This window comes from Epithele typhae (genome assembly GCF_022376455.1).
Source record: "Epithele typhae strain CBS 203.58 chromosome Unknown BXZ73scaffold_5, whole genome shotgun sequence".
Lineage (NCBI taxonomy): Eukaryota > Fungi > Basidiomycota > Agaricomycetes > Polyporales > Epitheliaceae > Epithele > Epithele typhae.
In genome coordinates this window covers 618,391-634,347 of record NW_025954196.1, presented here as the reverse complement: position 1 = coordinate 634,347, position 15,957 = coordinate 618,391, and the positions used below count along the sequence as shown (strand labels likewise).

General features: G+C 58.7%; 4 protein-coding genes and 1 non-coding gene across 5 annotated transcripts; 1 reads left to right on the top strand and 4 right to left on the bottom strand.

The window, feature by feature from the left end:
• Window positions 1-265: 265 nt before the first annotated feature.
• On the bottom strand, window positions 266-3,718 carry BXZ73DRAFT_41018 (kinase-like protein; the record flags this gene model as incomplete). The annotated part of the gene is made up of 5 exons (XM_048018684.1): window positions 266-591; window positions 649-2,189; window positions 2,239-2,317; window positions 2,370-2,889; window positions 2,951-3,718. The coding sequence occupies 5 exons, from the start codon at window positions 3,716-3,718 to the stop codon at window positions 266-268; spliced, it is 3,234 nt and encodes a 1,077-aa protein (XP_047881591.1).
• Window positions 3,719-6,097: 2,379 nt separating this feature from the next.
• On the bottom strand, window positions 6,098-9,059 carry BXZ73DRAFT_87948 (U3 small nucleolar RNA-associated protein 6-domain-containing protein; the record flags this gene model as incomplete). The annotated part of the gene is made up of 10 exons (XM_048024778.1): window positions 6,098-6,802; window positions 6,893-7,286; window positions 7,320-7,336; window positions 7,592-7,702; window positions 7,729-7,919; window positions 7,971-8,401; window positions 8,478-8,649; window positions 8,713-8,857; window positions 8,934-8,981; window positions 9,030-9,059. The coding sequence occupies 10 exons, from the start codon at window positions 9,057-9,059 to the stop codon at window positions 6,098-6,100; spliced, it is 2,244 nt and encodes a 747-aa protein (XP_047881590.1).
• Window positions 9,060-9,495: 436 nt separating this feature from the next.
• On the top strand, window positions 9,496-10,979 carry BXZ73DRAFT_41112 (uncharacterized protein; the record flags this gene model as incomplete). The annotated part of the gene is made up of 2 exons (XM_048018707.1): window positions 9,496-9,657; window positions 9,741-10,979. 2 exons carry the CDS (start codon window positions 9,496-9,498, stop codon window positions 10,977-10,979), a joined length of 1,401 nt encoding a protein of 466 aa, XP_047881589.1.
• Window positions 10,980-12,644: 1,665 nt separating this feature from the next.
• On the bottom strand, window positions 12,645-12,724 carry BXZ73DRAFT_t26. Its single transcript has one exon. It is a non-coding gene; the product is annotated as a tRNA-Arg (tRNA).
• A 573-nt stretch (window positions 12,725-13,297) lies between these two features.
• BXZ73DRAFT_97744 (UTP-glucose-1-phosphate uridylyltransferase) lies at window positions 13,298-15,264 on the bottom strand (the record flags this gene model as incomplete). Its single annotated transcript, XM_048027475.1, has 9 exons — window positions 13,298-13,306; window positions 13,362-13,867; window positions 13,921-13,971; window positions 14,022-14,109; window positions 14,167-14,254; window positions 14,311-14,710; window positions 14,764-14,894; window positions 14,955-15,031; window positions 15,097-15,264. 9 exons carry the CDS (start codon window positions 15,262-15,264, stop codon window positions 13,298-13,300), a joined length of 1,518 nt encoding a protein of 505 aa, XP_047881588.1.
• Between the last annotated feature and the right edge of the window lie 693 nt (window positions 15,265-15,957).

Sequence of the window (15,957 nt, the reverse complement as noted above, 5' to 3'; positions counted from 1 at the left end):
GCCAACAAAGGAAACCGGGGCAGAGAATGTGTGCAGTCAGAACGACAATGAAGGAACGAGTCTCGAGTGTCCTTTCGAATCACGGAACCGTACATCGACGTGCCCGTCGATGCAGTACCAATACAGCGCGCGAATTGGCGGATCGCCGCGCAGTCGTGCGCAAAGATTGTTGAGATCAACGTGTACGCCGAAGTGTTGACGCAGTGACGATGACGACGGAAGAACGAGACTGGGGCCTTCTGCAACCTCCGCATCCAAGGCCCGCTCAGCGACGAAGGGCAGAGAGCATCTTCGCGAGTGCGTTGATCTGGCCCTTCTGCACCTTACGCGGAGACCCATCAGGCTCCACAGCTTCCCGTTCCCTATTGCCGTCGCCACGGTCGAGGTCGGTCGTACTGGTCGCCGCATCCTGGCGCTGGCCGAGAGGAGATTTGGGATGCATGGGACGCTCGTTGATCGTGTCCAAAGTGAGGTCCTTTGGTTTGTTGGCCCGCCGCTTGCGGGCAGGCGGACCACCAAACTTCGCGTCGTCGGGGTTCAGGTACATCTGACGGGGCAGCTGGTCCAGCTCCCACGGAGTACCGGTAACGACTATAATAAACCGGTGAGTGAGAACGCCAAGAATGGTTATCTGGCCAAGCCACGTACACTTCACATTGGCCGGCATCTGTATCGGGTTGCCTTGGGAGTCGACCGTCATCCGGCTGCCTTGGCTGCGCCAGCTCTGACCAGAGACACTAGTGGCGGCGGTCGATACACTGCGAGTGCTGTTGTTGCTGTACCTCGTGAACGCCGACGTCGACGTGCCAGTGCTGGACATAGAGCTTCTCCAGTTGGTAGACGCCATTGAACTGGCGCTTGAAGCGAGGGGCCGCCCGCTACGGGTACTGGAAGGGGAGACACCGCGCTCGGATCGCTTGTCACCGCTAGCCACAAACGAGCCGTTGTAGCGACGCTCGGGACTTCCACGCGGGTGCGAGGAGCGGAAGGGCGAAGCTGATGAAGGACCCCACGTGGCACTGCCATTGGGACTGGTGGTGTACGGAGAGTTCTTGGCACGACGACCGCGACTGTAGCTCGCATCGTCGTGGAAGTCGCGCTCGCGATCGAGGGTCACGGTATTCGGCGTTCGGGCAGGCGGCGAGGAGGGAGCGTTCAAGCTCATAAGCAGGTTCGTGACATTGTTGACCGTCTCGGACTTGTGCTTGAGAGGCTCAGTGGGCAAAGGTGGAACATCCTCGACCACTGACTTCGCAGCAGAGGCACTGCTGTTCTTACCGAAGGACAGCTTCCACTTGGACGACTTCTTGGAGATCGAGGGAGTCGTGGGGCTGGCCGATGGGGCTGATGCGGCTGCAGCAACGGGAAGGAGCGACAAAGGCGGCATGGCCATACCGGGAGAGATGGGGTACTGTGGAAGACGAACATCCGGAGCGGGGGACATCTGCGAGATTGAGGGCTGACGCGACGTCCGAGAGATCTCGCGCGCGAGCGCCTGTGAGGCTTGCGCAAGAGTGTCGAGAGTCACGTCGTGAGCAGACGAAGGCGAGATAGGGGACACCATGTTCGACACGGAACCCTTGCCCTTGCGTGCACCCCGCTTCCGTCGCTTGTGGGTGGAGGCCGAGCGCGAGTTCGACTCACCCTCCACCTCCGCATCGTGGTCGTTATTGTCGTCATGGTCGTTAAACTGATCCCCATATGTGCCCTCCTCCTCAATCTTGGTGTCGGACATCGGAAGATGAGCACTTGTGGTCTCAAGTTGGTGCTCAAAGGCAGGTCCCAGAGAAGGTGCCCGAGACAGGTTGCGAGATGCGCGGTTGGACATCCGTTCGCCGGCAACGATAGAGTTGCGCAGGGAAGGACGGCGAGAGTGGGGAATGGAGTGAAGACGGTGGCCCTGAATGGATGACATCGAAATGGTGCGGCCGTGGCCTTGGTGCGAGGGGCCGCCAAGGAGAGTAGGGAGATCCTTGATCCAGTTCCCGAAGCCGTGCGCAGAGATCCGCTTGGAGTCGTCCTTCGGGTCATCCAAGATGCAGAAGACGTTGTTGGCCAAAAATTCGGCAACAGGGAGGGTCATTCCCGAAAAGCGCTGCATGAGGAAGCTGACGGGCTGGAGGCGGTAGCTCTGGAAGGACGAGCACACGCCTAGCGTAGTGTCTGTCCAAGGGTTATAATGGTACAACCTACAACAATATTTAGGTAGGTTCTCTGTTATATGCGCGGTTCACTCACATATTGATAAGCACGATACCAAGTGACCAGACGTCGGCAGCTCGCGGAGAATAAGTAGGGTGTAGGTTATTACGGCATTCTAAAATTTTACACGGTGAGAATGTCTTAACGGTAGTGTTCATGCAACGTACCGAAACTCATGTAGGGGGCGCTGCCACAATCCATATCCGCCGACTCGACATCGGTGGTGGAAAGGCCGAAGTCTGTGAGCTTGACGACGACCTTGCGCTCCGTCCGTCCGTCGGAGAGCGTTGTCCAACCATCCGTTACGATAAAGTTCTCGGGCTTGATGTCGCGATGGAACACAGAATGATCGTGGCAGGTGGCGACGGCATCGCACATCTGTGAGAACATGGATGCGACGAGGCGCAAGCGCTTGCGCGAGAGCAACTGTGAAGGGTTGAGGGAGGAGAGGAGGCTTGGCGTGGGCGGCGTGCGTGAGGCACAACTTGAGTCCGAAGTTGATGGCGAGGTCGACAGGTCGGTCGTGGCGGGGTCGGTGTCGTAGTGGTCGCGGGCTTGTTCGAGGAAATAGAAAAGATCTTCACCTGGCACGAACTCGAGCAAAAGAAGCAAAAAGGAAGGGGTCTCGAGCGTGCGATGAAGCGTGACGATGTTTGGGTGTGCCGGAAGCGACTGGTGGACAGTCGCCTTCAAAGAACAACAGTCAGCGATCGAGCCTCAAGGAAATGGTGCATATATGCGCTCTTACCTCGAATAGCTGAGCTGCGAGAGCCTCCTCGTCGAGGTTCGCTTTCGACAGCACTTTGACAGCGTATTCGCGGCCATATTCCGTAGACCGATTGCCGGGTTCCTCGTCGAAGTCCATACGTCCGAGGGCAGTGGGGTGTCCATCATCCGAGGGCTGGGGGCGCGACAGAACTTCGCGCACGAGGTACACAACAGCGTAACTGCCGGTGCCCAACTTCCGAACCACCTCAAACTCCGTCGCCGGTTCATCGTAGTCAGGTCGCGGCTCAGACGAGCTTATCGGGACTCGGTAGATGGCCTCGCCCTGGAGATACAACCCTTCTCCGACCAGGTCTCCTTGTGAGAGGACGTCGACGATGGTGGAGGACAACGAAGACTGGCCGCTTGAGCGGCTGTCGTACGACGGGAGGTTGGCACGGAGGGGGTGCGGTGAGCGAGGGACGGGGCTGGGGAGCTGGCCAGGGGAAGAAGTGAGAGGTGAGCGATGGATGAGCTTGCCAGGGGTGGTGGAGATGGGAGACGGGAGGGGGGAGGGGTACGTGGAAGCAGTGGCAGACGAGGAGGGGGAGAAGGCATGAGGAATCGAGATGGATGTTACGGGGACGTTGGGATGGGGGCGGGGGACGACGATCCGGTCATGAACGGCGAACTTTGCGAGTCTGAGAGAGCCATTTCGGTGGTCGTCTTGCTCTCTGTCTCTGCCGGAGGCGGGTGCGCGCTTGGAGGAAGACAGGGAGAGTGGGGGGAGCTGGACTGGATACTGCAACATTAGAAGGAGCTAGGAGTCGTAGGCCGGGGAAGACGGTTCTGCGCTCAGGTCTTTCTCAAGAGAGAGAGTCGGGCGAGAGGTCCAGGGGGAGGGGGCAGGCTACAGACGGGCGAGAGCTGGCTCGATATGCATGCAGAGAGGCGGGGGGTGGGCGGAACCTGACCAGTCGACGGGGGAGTGCTCTCCGACGAGCTCCTGAGGGACGCACGGGAACTCGGACGCCCCAGGACGTCTGCAGGGGAGACGGGAGCCTGGCTTGGGGAAGCGATAGGCGGGCAGACCTGTGGGAGATGGCAGCGGGAGGCAAAGCTGGGGCGGGGATTGAAATGGGCGCGGCAGGATAACGGGCGCGAGGGAGCACATGGCGTCAGACGCGAGTCGATCGAGGGGGGCGAGTGGCGGACACTCACCGCGGGACGCTGCTGCTCCGACAACCACAGAGCTTGGGGGCCGGGGGAGAAGGGGGAGGAGGGAAGAGAGAAGACGGCACGAGGAGATTAGGCTAGGTCTATGGGGGATGGGCACGGCTTGCGCAGCACATGGTCTTCCCCTTCCACGCAACCACGCGCCTTCTTCTACCATTCCTGAGTTCGCCCAATATTATTCCTGCTTATGCCCCGGCTTATTCTCAGTGCGGTGCACGCCGTTTCAATACCATCAGCCCCCATCAATCCATCCATCCACCCACCCGTCTCTATTCCCGTCCGCGTGCTCCCAAGCCCATGTGCCTCCCTATCACCCCCTCCGGCCATCCCTCCCCCGCGACCCACCCGCCCCCACCGCTGCCCGCCACGTACGCACCGTCCTGGTGCGCTCCCCGCCCATCGAGTGCGGCCGACGAGCCCCGTGCCGCCCACCCGCCCCCTCCGCCGCGCGTGCGCGCGCGCCGGGACCGCCTGAGAACCGCCCAGGACCGTCCTTGTGCTCGTCCTGATCACGCTCCCGCCCTCTCTCACCACACCACACGACCGTTCGTGACAGTCTCCGCTCGCCCGGACGGCCCTGTCAAAAGTCTCATCCGTTACATAAAGTCGCCGGTGCTCAGCCTCCCCAGCCCAACGCCCACGCCCGCCTCTGGGCGCGTTCTGGGGCTCATCTATACGAGACGCCGCTGCGCGTCCGGTGCGCCATATGCTCCCCGCGAGCGCGCCAGGCACCTCCGTGATCCACAGCACGATCTCATCTCTGCAGCGGTGTCGCCCTCGCGCCTGCAGGTCCTCGGGGCGGGTGCGGTGCGCCTGTCCCAGGCTGTCCGCCTGCTCCCATGCAGCTGCTTGGCGACAAGGTGCTTGACGGTGTCGCACGCGCGCACAAGACGTCGTCCCTCCAACGTCCGTCCGACTGACCGTTCGCAGGCAGCGATCCAGATTCAGATCCTCGCGAGCCTCAGGCCGCCGGCAGCGCTCCTTCTGGAACGCAGCCCGCGCGGGGCGTATCCCCGTGTCGAAGCGTGTGCATGCTGCGTTCCTGCTTCGAATTCTTCCACCCCCCTCCAGCCTTTCCCGACGTCCTCCCGCAGAGGACCCTCCAGCATGACGTGCGGGCGGTGCCCTCTCCAACCCAAATACTCTGAAAGCCGGTTTATCTGTCCGGACGGCGGCTCGGGAGGAGATCCTCTTCTCAACCCGAGACTTCCGTTAACTGAAGCGCCGGTAAGACGCCCAATACGGACGAGACCAAAGACACCGGCAGCTGAGGGCGCCCACACGTTCAACTCGCGTCTTCGGATGAGCCTACGCGTTACTTTGCCCTGCGCCCACCAGTTCAAGGACGAAGAAGCACGAGGCGAGACGCTTGCAAGCGAAATGAGCACGGCTTCCATCCATCACTTGCGTCAACGCATGAACTTAGGGCACGGAGACTCTAGTCCAGATAACGCCAGAACTGTCGCTCGCCGGTCGTTCTACACAGCATAAACTTACCGATCTCCGGAGGCTGGATTGGAACAGGTTGCAGCGAACTGCAAGGTGGTTACGTGATATGCCACTATCTTTTGTTCGCGCTGCGCGAGGCCACGACGTGTTGATTGCAACCGAACCGATGTATCCGGAATGAACGAAGGTGAGAAAGCCGCCTGGTGTCCGCGTCGACCCGCGACAGAACGCTCTCTTCAACTGCTTGGACTGATGTGCACGGCGGAAAGGGCTCCAGTGATAGTAGCCGAAGGGCTGTCATACACGCTGCAGAGCTCGACGGGTGATCCGATTCCGCAGGCATGTTCACGAGTCGTGCTTGCGCAGCGCGTTCTGTCACCAGGTCGGAGGTTAATCTGGCGAGACTTATCGAATGCTGTCAATTATGGTAAGGACTTATCGTACTTCGAAGTAGGTTTATCCAGACACTTACGACATGTGTAAATGCGGCCCCGTCGCGGCCACCCTACACCTCCTCGACATCCTCCTCTTCCGCGCCATCGTCCGCCGTGTCCCCATCGAGCACGCGCTTCCACCGCCGCTCCACCTCCAACCCGTCTTGTTCGCCCAACACTCCGCGCGCCCTAGCGACGACCGCAATCGCCTCCTTGCCGTCCCCACTCCGCAGTAGCCATGCGGCCCACGCGGACATCGCCGCCACCCCGTCGCAGCGCCGCCAGCGCTCATAAATGACCTCAAGCACACGCCGGTCGCCGCCAAAATAGTCGGCGCCAGAACCCCTCGGATCGTCACCGGCGGTATCTGCTGCACTTGGAGCACCACCTCCGCTGCGCGCGTGTGACGCGGGCGCGGGCGAGGTCTCCTGCGCGAAGAGCTCCGCCCACACCCGCGCTGTTGGCCGGTACGCGGTGCCGATTTTCTGTACGCGCGCGAGGCGCGCCTCGAGCTCCGCGTCCCTCTCCGCGTTCGACGCGCGAGTCCCCACACGGAGAGAAGGCGTGCGAGGGCTCGAGATCGCGCGATCGGGCGTCATCGCGGGGACGCGGGTCGATCGAGGCGCCATCGCCGACGTGGAGCTTGGCCGTGGCGGGGCGTGCGGGTGATGCGGCAGCGCGCGGTTCGACGCTGCCGCGTACCGTATCAGGAGCTCCTCGTGGATCGCGCCCGCCACGACCGGTTCCCGGATAAGCTGGCTCTCGTGCAGCAATTGCTGTGCAGAGGGAGACGCGAGCGAGGACCGCACCGGTACCGGTAAACGTTAGTGTATGCGCAGGGAGGCACGGAGCGAAGGACTGCGCACCTCGAGGAGCTCGACCTCTGCGGTCGCTTCTGGGTCGACGAGCAGATTTCCTTCCTTGGTTCCTGGGACCGCGGAAGAAAGGGACAGAAGACGTGATAGGCTGTGCGACTCGAGACCCCACAACCAAATTTTCTGACATCCTTCGCCCTGGACTTGTCGTCGCGCGTCGTCCCATGCACGTTTGACGGCTTCGGGCTCGGCAAACTGGCGTTCGGCGTCTAAACGTGCTTGCCATACGGTTGCGCTTGCGGGTGTCTTGGTAGTGTGCCTACGTGAAGCGCGAAGGATTCCGTCAGGCGTGTTCACCTTGGGGGGCAGTAAAGCAGATCCAAGGGACGCGTGATATGTCACGAGCAACCGTATGTGTGCCGCCACTAGTACAGGTGGAGCCGGGCTGGTGAGCTTGTGGATCGTAAGATGCAGGGACGTGATCAAGTAGGCTTTCTGCGATAGAACATGTGAGGCATTAGCATTTGTACATGGTAGGTGCACACATCGGAAGAATATGGAAGAACGCAATCGGCCTTAATGTGGCGCGGGTCCCATACGACAAAGTGGAACATGAAACGAGTGTGGGGATAAAGTGCGCAGAAGACTGCGCCAAGACGACTGAATGTTCAACTCGTGAAGGGATCAAGCATTGCAACAACGGCGTCATGGGAGACAGGGCTATCGGACCAAAAAAAGACAAGGACTCACCAGGCTGTTATCAACGTCCTTCTCGCACCACTCTAGTAGGAAATCCGAGTACACGTCGGCGAGGCCTGGAACGCCATCATCCACGGCCTTTCTCACGTTCGCCGAAAGTTGCTATTCGCAAACTTCAATGCTTCTACGAGCGGCTCGCCGGAAAGATCAGGGGTAAGTCGCCGTGTTGAGGATAATTTTATCGCGGCAGGGTGAGAAGGTAGAGTCTTGTGAAGGAGATCATGCAGGTGATCGAGGAGCGATTCTTTGAGGGGAGGAGGTGAAGGGTATGTCGATATTAGTTCATGAAGTGCGACGAACATTTCGACCTTGGTTATCGCTGTGACGAGGGTATCAGTATATGTAATACAGCAAAGAACTAGGTGCAGACCCTTGACCGCGCTCGAGATGACCGACCGCACAATCGCCCCGTTCATGATTTCCCTCCGTGCGGCTTCGTCTTCATCAGCTTCCTCTGGGTCGACGTCCATGGGCAACGTGTTGCCAACAGCCTCCGCATCTTCGTCTCCCAGCCCGGCCCAAGGGTCGTTCGCTCCACCATCCGTACCCGTGGCGTGGTCCGCTCCCACCTCCTTGCCCTTTCCCTTGACGTCGATCCCTAGGACTCCCCATCGCCGGCGCAAACTTTCCACGAACCCGAGCTCCATTCGCACGTATTCCCGCCACATCTCGACGCTGTTGGCGTTCAATCGGAGGCCCCGTTGCAGTAGTGCCCGCGCGGCCGAGGGAGAAAGGTGCTCCAACTCGTGGGACGCAGCGAACACGTAGAGAGACGGCACACCGGGGTGGAGTTGCAGGGCTCTGGATGCGTGAGACCGCGGGCGTTTGAGGCCGGGAGGTGGGCATATGAACGCAGGGACATGAAGAAGCTACTCACCTTGCAGTGATACGCCCCACTAAAGACCTCGCGCCCTCCTTTTTCGCGACTTGGATGTATTGGATCCACAAACCCACATCACCCTTGAACTTTTTCAAGGTGCGCTCAAAGATCTGGAACTGCCGTCGAACGAGGGCGTAGTCGGAGATAGTAGGCGAACCCTTTTCGAGGTCTGGGAGGAATGGCACCGCATGTCAGAATATCGAAAGATGCCAGGGAAGAAAAAATTGCATACTGAGACGTTTGGCACGCTGTCTTCGTAATGTCTCCAAGCTCATCTCGTAGGTTGCATAACGGAGGAAGTCGCTCTTCTTCGGAATCCGACGAACAAGTGCAGTTTCGAACGCAGTGCGTTTCTGCATGATCTGCTTTGCTTCTTTCTGCATGTAAGTTTCTGACAGTCAATTACAACATAGTTGTTGGAATACGAGTACAGGGTGTATGCGGTATACATACTTGAGTGAAGAGACCTTTCTGGACGAGGTCCTTCAGCTCTGCGAGCATCTGCTGGGAGTTAGCGACGCTTGTATTACTCAAGTACGCGACTCGTACCTGCTCTTGCTGGAACTGTACGCGCTCCATGACGGGCAATTACTTTTGGAGATCTCGGGAGGGCGAGTGAAGGAAGGACTGATGCAATTTGGGCGCCTCTCGCTCGAAGAAATTCTGGCGGAGGTCACGTGCGCTTAACGTCATCCCACTGCGTCTGACTTTGAGGCCGAGACAGATTCCGACAAGCGGATTCAAGACGGGCAGTTCGTCTCGTGCTGACGAGTGCTTGGTGCTCTACGAATCCGCAGACTCAAGAAGGAGCCAGTTAAATGATAGAGTCTGCATGCCATGTGTCCCACCAAAGGCGCGCAGGCGAAGGGAGCACGTGCAATGCGGAGTTTTCGGCACGCAACGATTTGAGTTCCGGCCTATCAACGGAGGGCTGAGGCGCTGCAGGCGCTGCTACTCCTCTGCTGCTGCTCCGCCCCTCTCTGTCCACATCCACCTGCGACATAACTCTGCTACAATGCCAGCCAAAGCCCATCGCCCCGGCATGGTCCGCACACACTCTCGTACTTCCTCTGGTGGTTCTTCTAAGGCCGGTCTCAACCTCCAATTCACTCAGAAGGACCCACCACCCCCGCGCACGGGCGATAAAGCGAAGAAGTCCTCTCACATGCATCACGAGGTACGTCGCCATATGTTCTACAGGACGATCAGCACGCCAACGATGGCCGTATGGCATTCTGTTCGCGTCTTTACTGCATTCAGCCCATCGCGCGCGTCGCCAGCGCGCACCTCATGCGCTCCAACAGCGGCGTCCGCGTGCACTCAAGAGAGAACATCGCCGCGGCCGTTCGTCGGGCCCCGACCCCTAATGCCGCCGCCAAACATAATGGGGCTACGGCCAAACAGAAGGTCGACTTTTCTATATCAAGTCCCGAGGAAGAGGGTGATGATGACGAATGGGTTTCGAGCGAGAGCGGCGCCGCGACCCCGAACAATGAGTCCGACCAGGAGCCCACACCTATCGAGCAAGCTCAAAAGCGACTCGTAGCCCTCGCTGCGCCTTCTAAATCGTCTCAGCAGCTGAACGCTTCGGTCGGTCACGATGTCGCGACTCCGAAGGCCGCCCCACCTTCGCTGCCTCGTGTTGATACGGCACGCCAGCTTCCTGTCACTCCGACGGTGCGTCCCGTATCGGCCCAGGAGCAGAATACGGGGTCCGAATCTGCAGCAAGGCCAACGCAGGAAGATCACCTGCGCCCCCAAGTTGAAATCCAGATTTCAAGTGCCACACCGCCGGTGAGCAAGGCCCGCTCAGAAACGCACTCTCCTCCACGTCGTTCTCCGGATATCGACAACGCCCGCAAGCGACAATCCATGACGCGTCCACCCTCCACGCATTCCATCACCTCCCCGGTGACTTTACGACCACACCCTCTCATCCGAGGAAACTCGTATGGTCAAGGCGCCCTTGCCCCTCCTGGACTTGCCCCACTGGCCACTGTACTGCCAGACTCTGCCTCCGGTCAGTTGACCACCGCTTCCAATTCTCCTACAAGTCTCCGTGCCGCTTCCCCCACGAGCATCCGCACCGTGTCGGGATCACCGAATCTATCTTCCCCCGCCTCCTCACAAGCCCATCGGCAGCTCCGACGCACCTCCACCTCCTCCGTTGCATCGAGCGCGACCATGCCCGTCGGTCCATCCGCCAGCGAGAAGGTTGGCCGATCAAACCACGATCGGAATCGGACGATGTCCACCATCTCGTCCAGCTCCTCTATCGCCGCTCTGACCAACTTCACTCTGCGATCCGCCCCATCCCCCACCCGCACACCCATCATGATCACATCCCACTTCCCCCCGCAAGATCAGAACGCCACTTTGGAGACGATTCACCCGCTATTGCCTCCACCCTACCTCAGCGCACATCTCACTGTCCTGGCGTATCGAAACCCCATCGCAGAGTCATATGACAGGGTCATCCGGGCGAAGCATCGCAGATGACGGGATTGGCGGCGAGAGTTGAAGATACGACCTTCTTTCCGGTATGTCGCTTCCCTGCAGCTGAGCTTCTGGTCGGGACGCTCATCATTTCTTCAGACGGACACTCGTATAATAGTGTACATCAGACATGCTTGCTGTCTGGCTTTCTAGCCACCCGTAATATTTATCTGCTACTGTAATTCGGATCTCCTTCTTTTGTTTCCGCTTTCGTTCGACTAACTATGATAGTCTGCCTCGAGTCTATGCGAGCCGGCCTTATCGCGTACGCGTGTCAGCTGCTTGTGGCAAGAAGCTAGAAGAACACGCCGCTCAACTGCGCCCACTCACCATGACGACGATGTCCGCAAGCTTTCGCACTATCTCAGCCAAGCCTGGATTCCTCGACCCGAAGGGAACCTCGTCCGCCGACAGTCTCGATTTCGGTGAATGTGTACGTTTTCGCGGAAAGCGCCAACACGTTCTTCCACCGCGTACTGCAGACGCCGATTCCCGTCCAGCGCACCTTATCCGGTACGAGTCCCGTTCCTCCGTCCCGGAAGCTGACGTTTCGGCCCTGCAGGACCTGGCGCAAAGTTTCCGCCGATAACCACGCGCGCCTCCGTCCACGTTGACAAAGTTCCATGTCCCCGGACGGTTCACAGGCCCACGCTCCACCGTCACCGGCCGACCCTCCCTGCGCACGGACCCAGCTCGCGACGGCCACGGCGGATGCACGGCCCAACACAGAACGCTAGACTTCCGCCTTCACGGCTTTGCCGTCTTCCCGTCGTGTCACGCTTCGCAAGCTTCGGCCGCGCTTCGCAATTGAGGCGTCGGGCCTCGTGCCGCTGCGACCGCGCCGTTCTTGACATCCGAGCGTCGGGCGTTGGCTGGGAGCCTCCGACTCTGTCCAGCTCTGTCCTTTACGCGCAGGGAGCACGTTGGACGTGACGTAGCGGATCACAATACACAATACAATGCGGCGCGTGGCATCGGGCGAAGGCGTGGGGCGAGGGCGAAGACGCCCTTCGCAGACGACGGGGCAGGCGCGAGTACGTGTGCGGACGAGGGGCCGCTGTGATGGTGGCATGCTCCGCGCTTCAAATATCGAGGCTAGACTCGGTCAGGAACACAAGACGGCCTGCCTGAATGCGCGGGATGTGAAGGCGGACGAAGACCGGATGTGAAGCTTTAGAGAACTGCCCCACGAGGTCGTGGGGCCCAGCGGGACGATTGCGCTAGAGCAAGTTCAAGCTTCACTTTGTTCTGACAATAGCCGTACCGTTGCGGCGCGTAACGATAGATAGTTCTTGGCTGCATTTTTACATCCTTCTCAGTATTAGTATTCTGTCTTGAAAGCATGAAAGACAGATATATCAGTTCGCTACTCAAGGAACTCGAGGATCCGTATTAATCTTATTGATTGGGAAATTCGCGCCAATGCCCTGTCCAGGAGGCTCTGTCCGGTTGGTTCCGTTATTTCCCAATGCCACAGATCTGCTTAAAACTGAACTGCATAAGCTGGCATGCAAAAACCTCAGGTTCCCGGATAATTGAAGATAGAGGATGGCATCTGATGTGTTTTATATCGCACAATAGTGTGATTGAAACCACGCTCGGTCTTTCAGGGAATTACTACGATATAGAATGTGGAAAAAATGTGAAAAATGAGCTTTTGGATCCCAATGACCACCGTAGGGCTCGAACCTGCAGTCTCCGATAGCAGCTCATCGTAGTCAGACGCGTTGCCATTACGCCAGGCGGCCATGTTTCATTGGATATTTAAATATATTATATATCTATCAAAATTTACTCCTTGTCATTGTACTCTGAGAAACCTTCCGAGTTCTCCACGCCCAGACTAATACAGAGAGGACATTCCCAAGTAGTTGAAACGTTGAGCGGCATGAACCTCCCTAAAGACCCAATCATGAATATCACGGAACGGTCGGTGATTGACAATGATCTCGACCTCCACCTTACTACAATGTAACATGCACACCCTCACACAGGCAATAGCAACAGCAAAAGCCGTGATATCTTCCCATTGTAACTAGGTACACGTACAAAAAACATTTTGCTTCGGCCTAACCGTGGCCATAGTCCGTATACGTCCCCGACATCTATGCAAAATTATACGAAAGCGAATGGAATCTGGTGGAGCGCGACAGCGTGAGCAACCTGATGCACGGCCAGTAGTATATGTGATTTGGCCGCGAAGGTCGTGGATGGGTGGAAGATGAGTGAGATGCAAGGGGAGGTGACGGAGAAATGGGCGCCGCGAACGTAAAGTAAGGTACGGGAAAGCCAACGGGATTGGTTGTACGCGTCCTCACAGATCAAAGTTCCTAGGAGTTGCGGCACTTTAGCCATAGACGCATGCGTCAAGGAGACTGCACTCACGGTCATGTTGAGGTTACCGGACAGGAGACGGTTCTCAAGCACACAGCCGTCCGGAATGTCGATACGCTGACCCTCATTCGCCACCACGATGACGGTGCCGCGGAGCGTAACGTTGCGACCGAAGTAGACATCGCCCGTGACAGTCAGGTGGTCGAGCTCGATGATCTTGGGGATTTTCTTGAAGCGCTTCTGGAACTGAGCAATCTTCTTGAAGTGATCGCCGAGCTTGATGACAGGGGTGGTCTCGAACATGCGCTGAGGGTTGATAATGAGCTGACCGTGCTCAAGCGAGTAGATGTCGGACTTGATGAGGAGCAGGTCCGAACAGCTCTTCACAGGCAGGAAGCGACTACGGGGGACGTTGACACCGTGCGCGTTGTTGAAGTGCTTGATGGCGTCACCGGCGGCGGTCTCGAGCTGAACAACGGCCTGGCCGTCGTCGGTCGTCTTAGGGTTGACGATGATGTCAAGCTCCATGCCCTCAGTCTCCATGACGCGCCTAAGGGCTGTTCGCAGACTGTTACTACACGCCCGTTAACTTGTCAGTGTGAAAGCGTACCCTTGAGGTTGATCCACAAGTTGTTGGTGTTGAAAATCTTGAACTTGCGTACTGTGGCGCCGTCAATGAACGAACACTTGACAACATGCATATTGACGTACCCGACTTGAAGTCTTCAATGTGCTCGTTGGGCACCTGAGCGACCTCGAGCAGACGAATGGTTCCCTCATAGTCGATGAGAGTACCACCCTACATGGTAGTCGTTTCAGCATACGTATGTCATGACGCCTATAACGATCTACGCACCTTGATATCCGCCTTCGTCTTATCCGTAACCTCCATGATGAACTCCGCCTGTGTGTCGATCATGTGTTGGAGAATCTGGTGGTCGACACTACGTACCAACAACTTAGACCGCTTTGATGGCGTAAAGATGGCAATTGTACTCACACTGCACCCAAGTTATCGGAGTTGGACACGAAGAGGTACTCCTTGCCCTCCGCGAGAAGTTGGTCAAGCACGCCAGAGTGCAGGAGCGCGTTGTACAAGTCACCATGGCCAGGGGGGTACCAGTGCTTCTTGTCATCGTCTGCGGTGTGTGGGCAAGGGAGGAGAGTCTCCTTGAAGATACGCGGGTAGCGAGACTGGTTGAAGGTGGTGATGCGCAGTTGCTGGTTCGCGTACTTCTTGATGATGCGAAGCGTATCTTGGTGCGTGTTGAATGACGTCATGAGAATGAGAGGGACGTCGACGCGGTGGGTGGTGTTCAGGTGCTCAATCTGGCGCACGGTCAGGTCAAGGAAGGTCATGTCGTCCTTGACCTCAAGCGCGGACTTTGCGCCGGTCATGCCTGGGCAAGTCGGGTTGAGGACAAGCGAGAGTGTGTATGCGCGAATGACGTACCCATCGACGTTCCAAGACCACCGTTCACCTTCAGCACCGCGAGCTTGTTCAGGTTCTGGGGCGAACCCTGAGGAAGCTTGGTGTAGGGGACGATCTTGTCATCGGAGGGCGACTTGATGCGGTCCCAGTCGCTACATTGGGGAAAGGGACAAGTGAATACGCAGACGCGTGGTGATGAAGGAGACGCGTACAGATCCTGGCGACGAGCACGTTCCGAGAGATAACGGGTGAAGAGGTAGAAGAAAGATTGCATCTCGGTGTCGAAAGCCTTGATTGAACGCGATGCGCCGATCTCAATACAGCGGAGGAAGAGAATATGGAGAGCGAACGCACCTTCTTGGTCTCCGGGTCCTGCACGGTGTTGACGAGCGCGCTGAGCTCGTTGCGCATGGCCTTGGCGGCGACGCCGGTGGTGGAGGTCTTGAAGTCGATGTGAGACGCACCGCGGACGCGGGCGCTGGTGAAGGAGTCGCTCTTGGGCATGAGGGAGTCGGAGGCCATGGTTCTGGGAGGAATGAGCGGGGAACGCGTCGGGGAGGGAGGGGGCACGTACGGCTGGTTGAGACGGACAGGCTTTGTGGTGTTGGTCGAAATGAGAAGGGGGAGGTCCGGGGTGGAGGCGGAGCGGACTGGGGGGAGACGGGGCCGGTGGCGACGTTTATATACGTCGATGGAAATGTCCGAAGCGGGGTGGGGTTGGGGAGGGAATATCGATGTGGTGTCGAGGAACCTGAGCCTGGACGGACTGGAGGGCGCACTCCGCGAGTCCCTGCGGGGAGATTCGTCTCTGCCCGGCGAGGATTCTTCCCGGATAGGCTCGCAGATCGATCGCCGCTGGCCCTCCTGCCCGCCCATTCCGCCCGCCGCCCTTGGGGCTCCCCCGACGGCCCGCCCTCGCTGCTCGCCCGCCGCCTGCGCCCAGTCCTCGTCGCCCCCGAGCGAGAGCCGGCCGATGGCGGACGAGCTCGACTCCGCCTCTGGCCAGTGCACCCCCCGCCGCGCCTCCGCGCACGCCGACCAACGTGCGTGCATGTCTCTCCGTCTGTCGTCTGTCTTCTCTCGTCGAAGGTGCGGGATCAGCAGTCCGGTGGTCCGCGCGCGTTGCTCCTCCGAGATGCTCCCGAGGCAGGCAAGAGGTGGCCAAGAGTGTCGTGCAGCGCAGAGTCCAAGAGGGATGTCGCCTGTGCTTCGCCC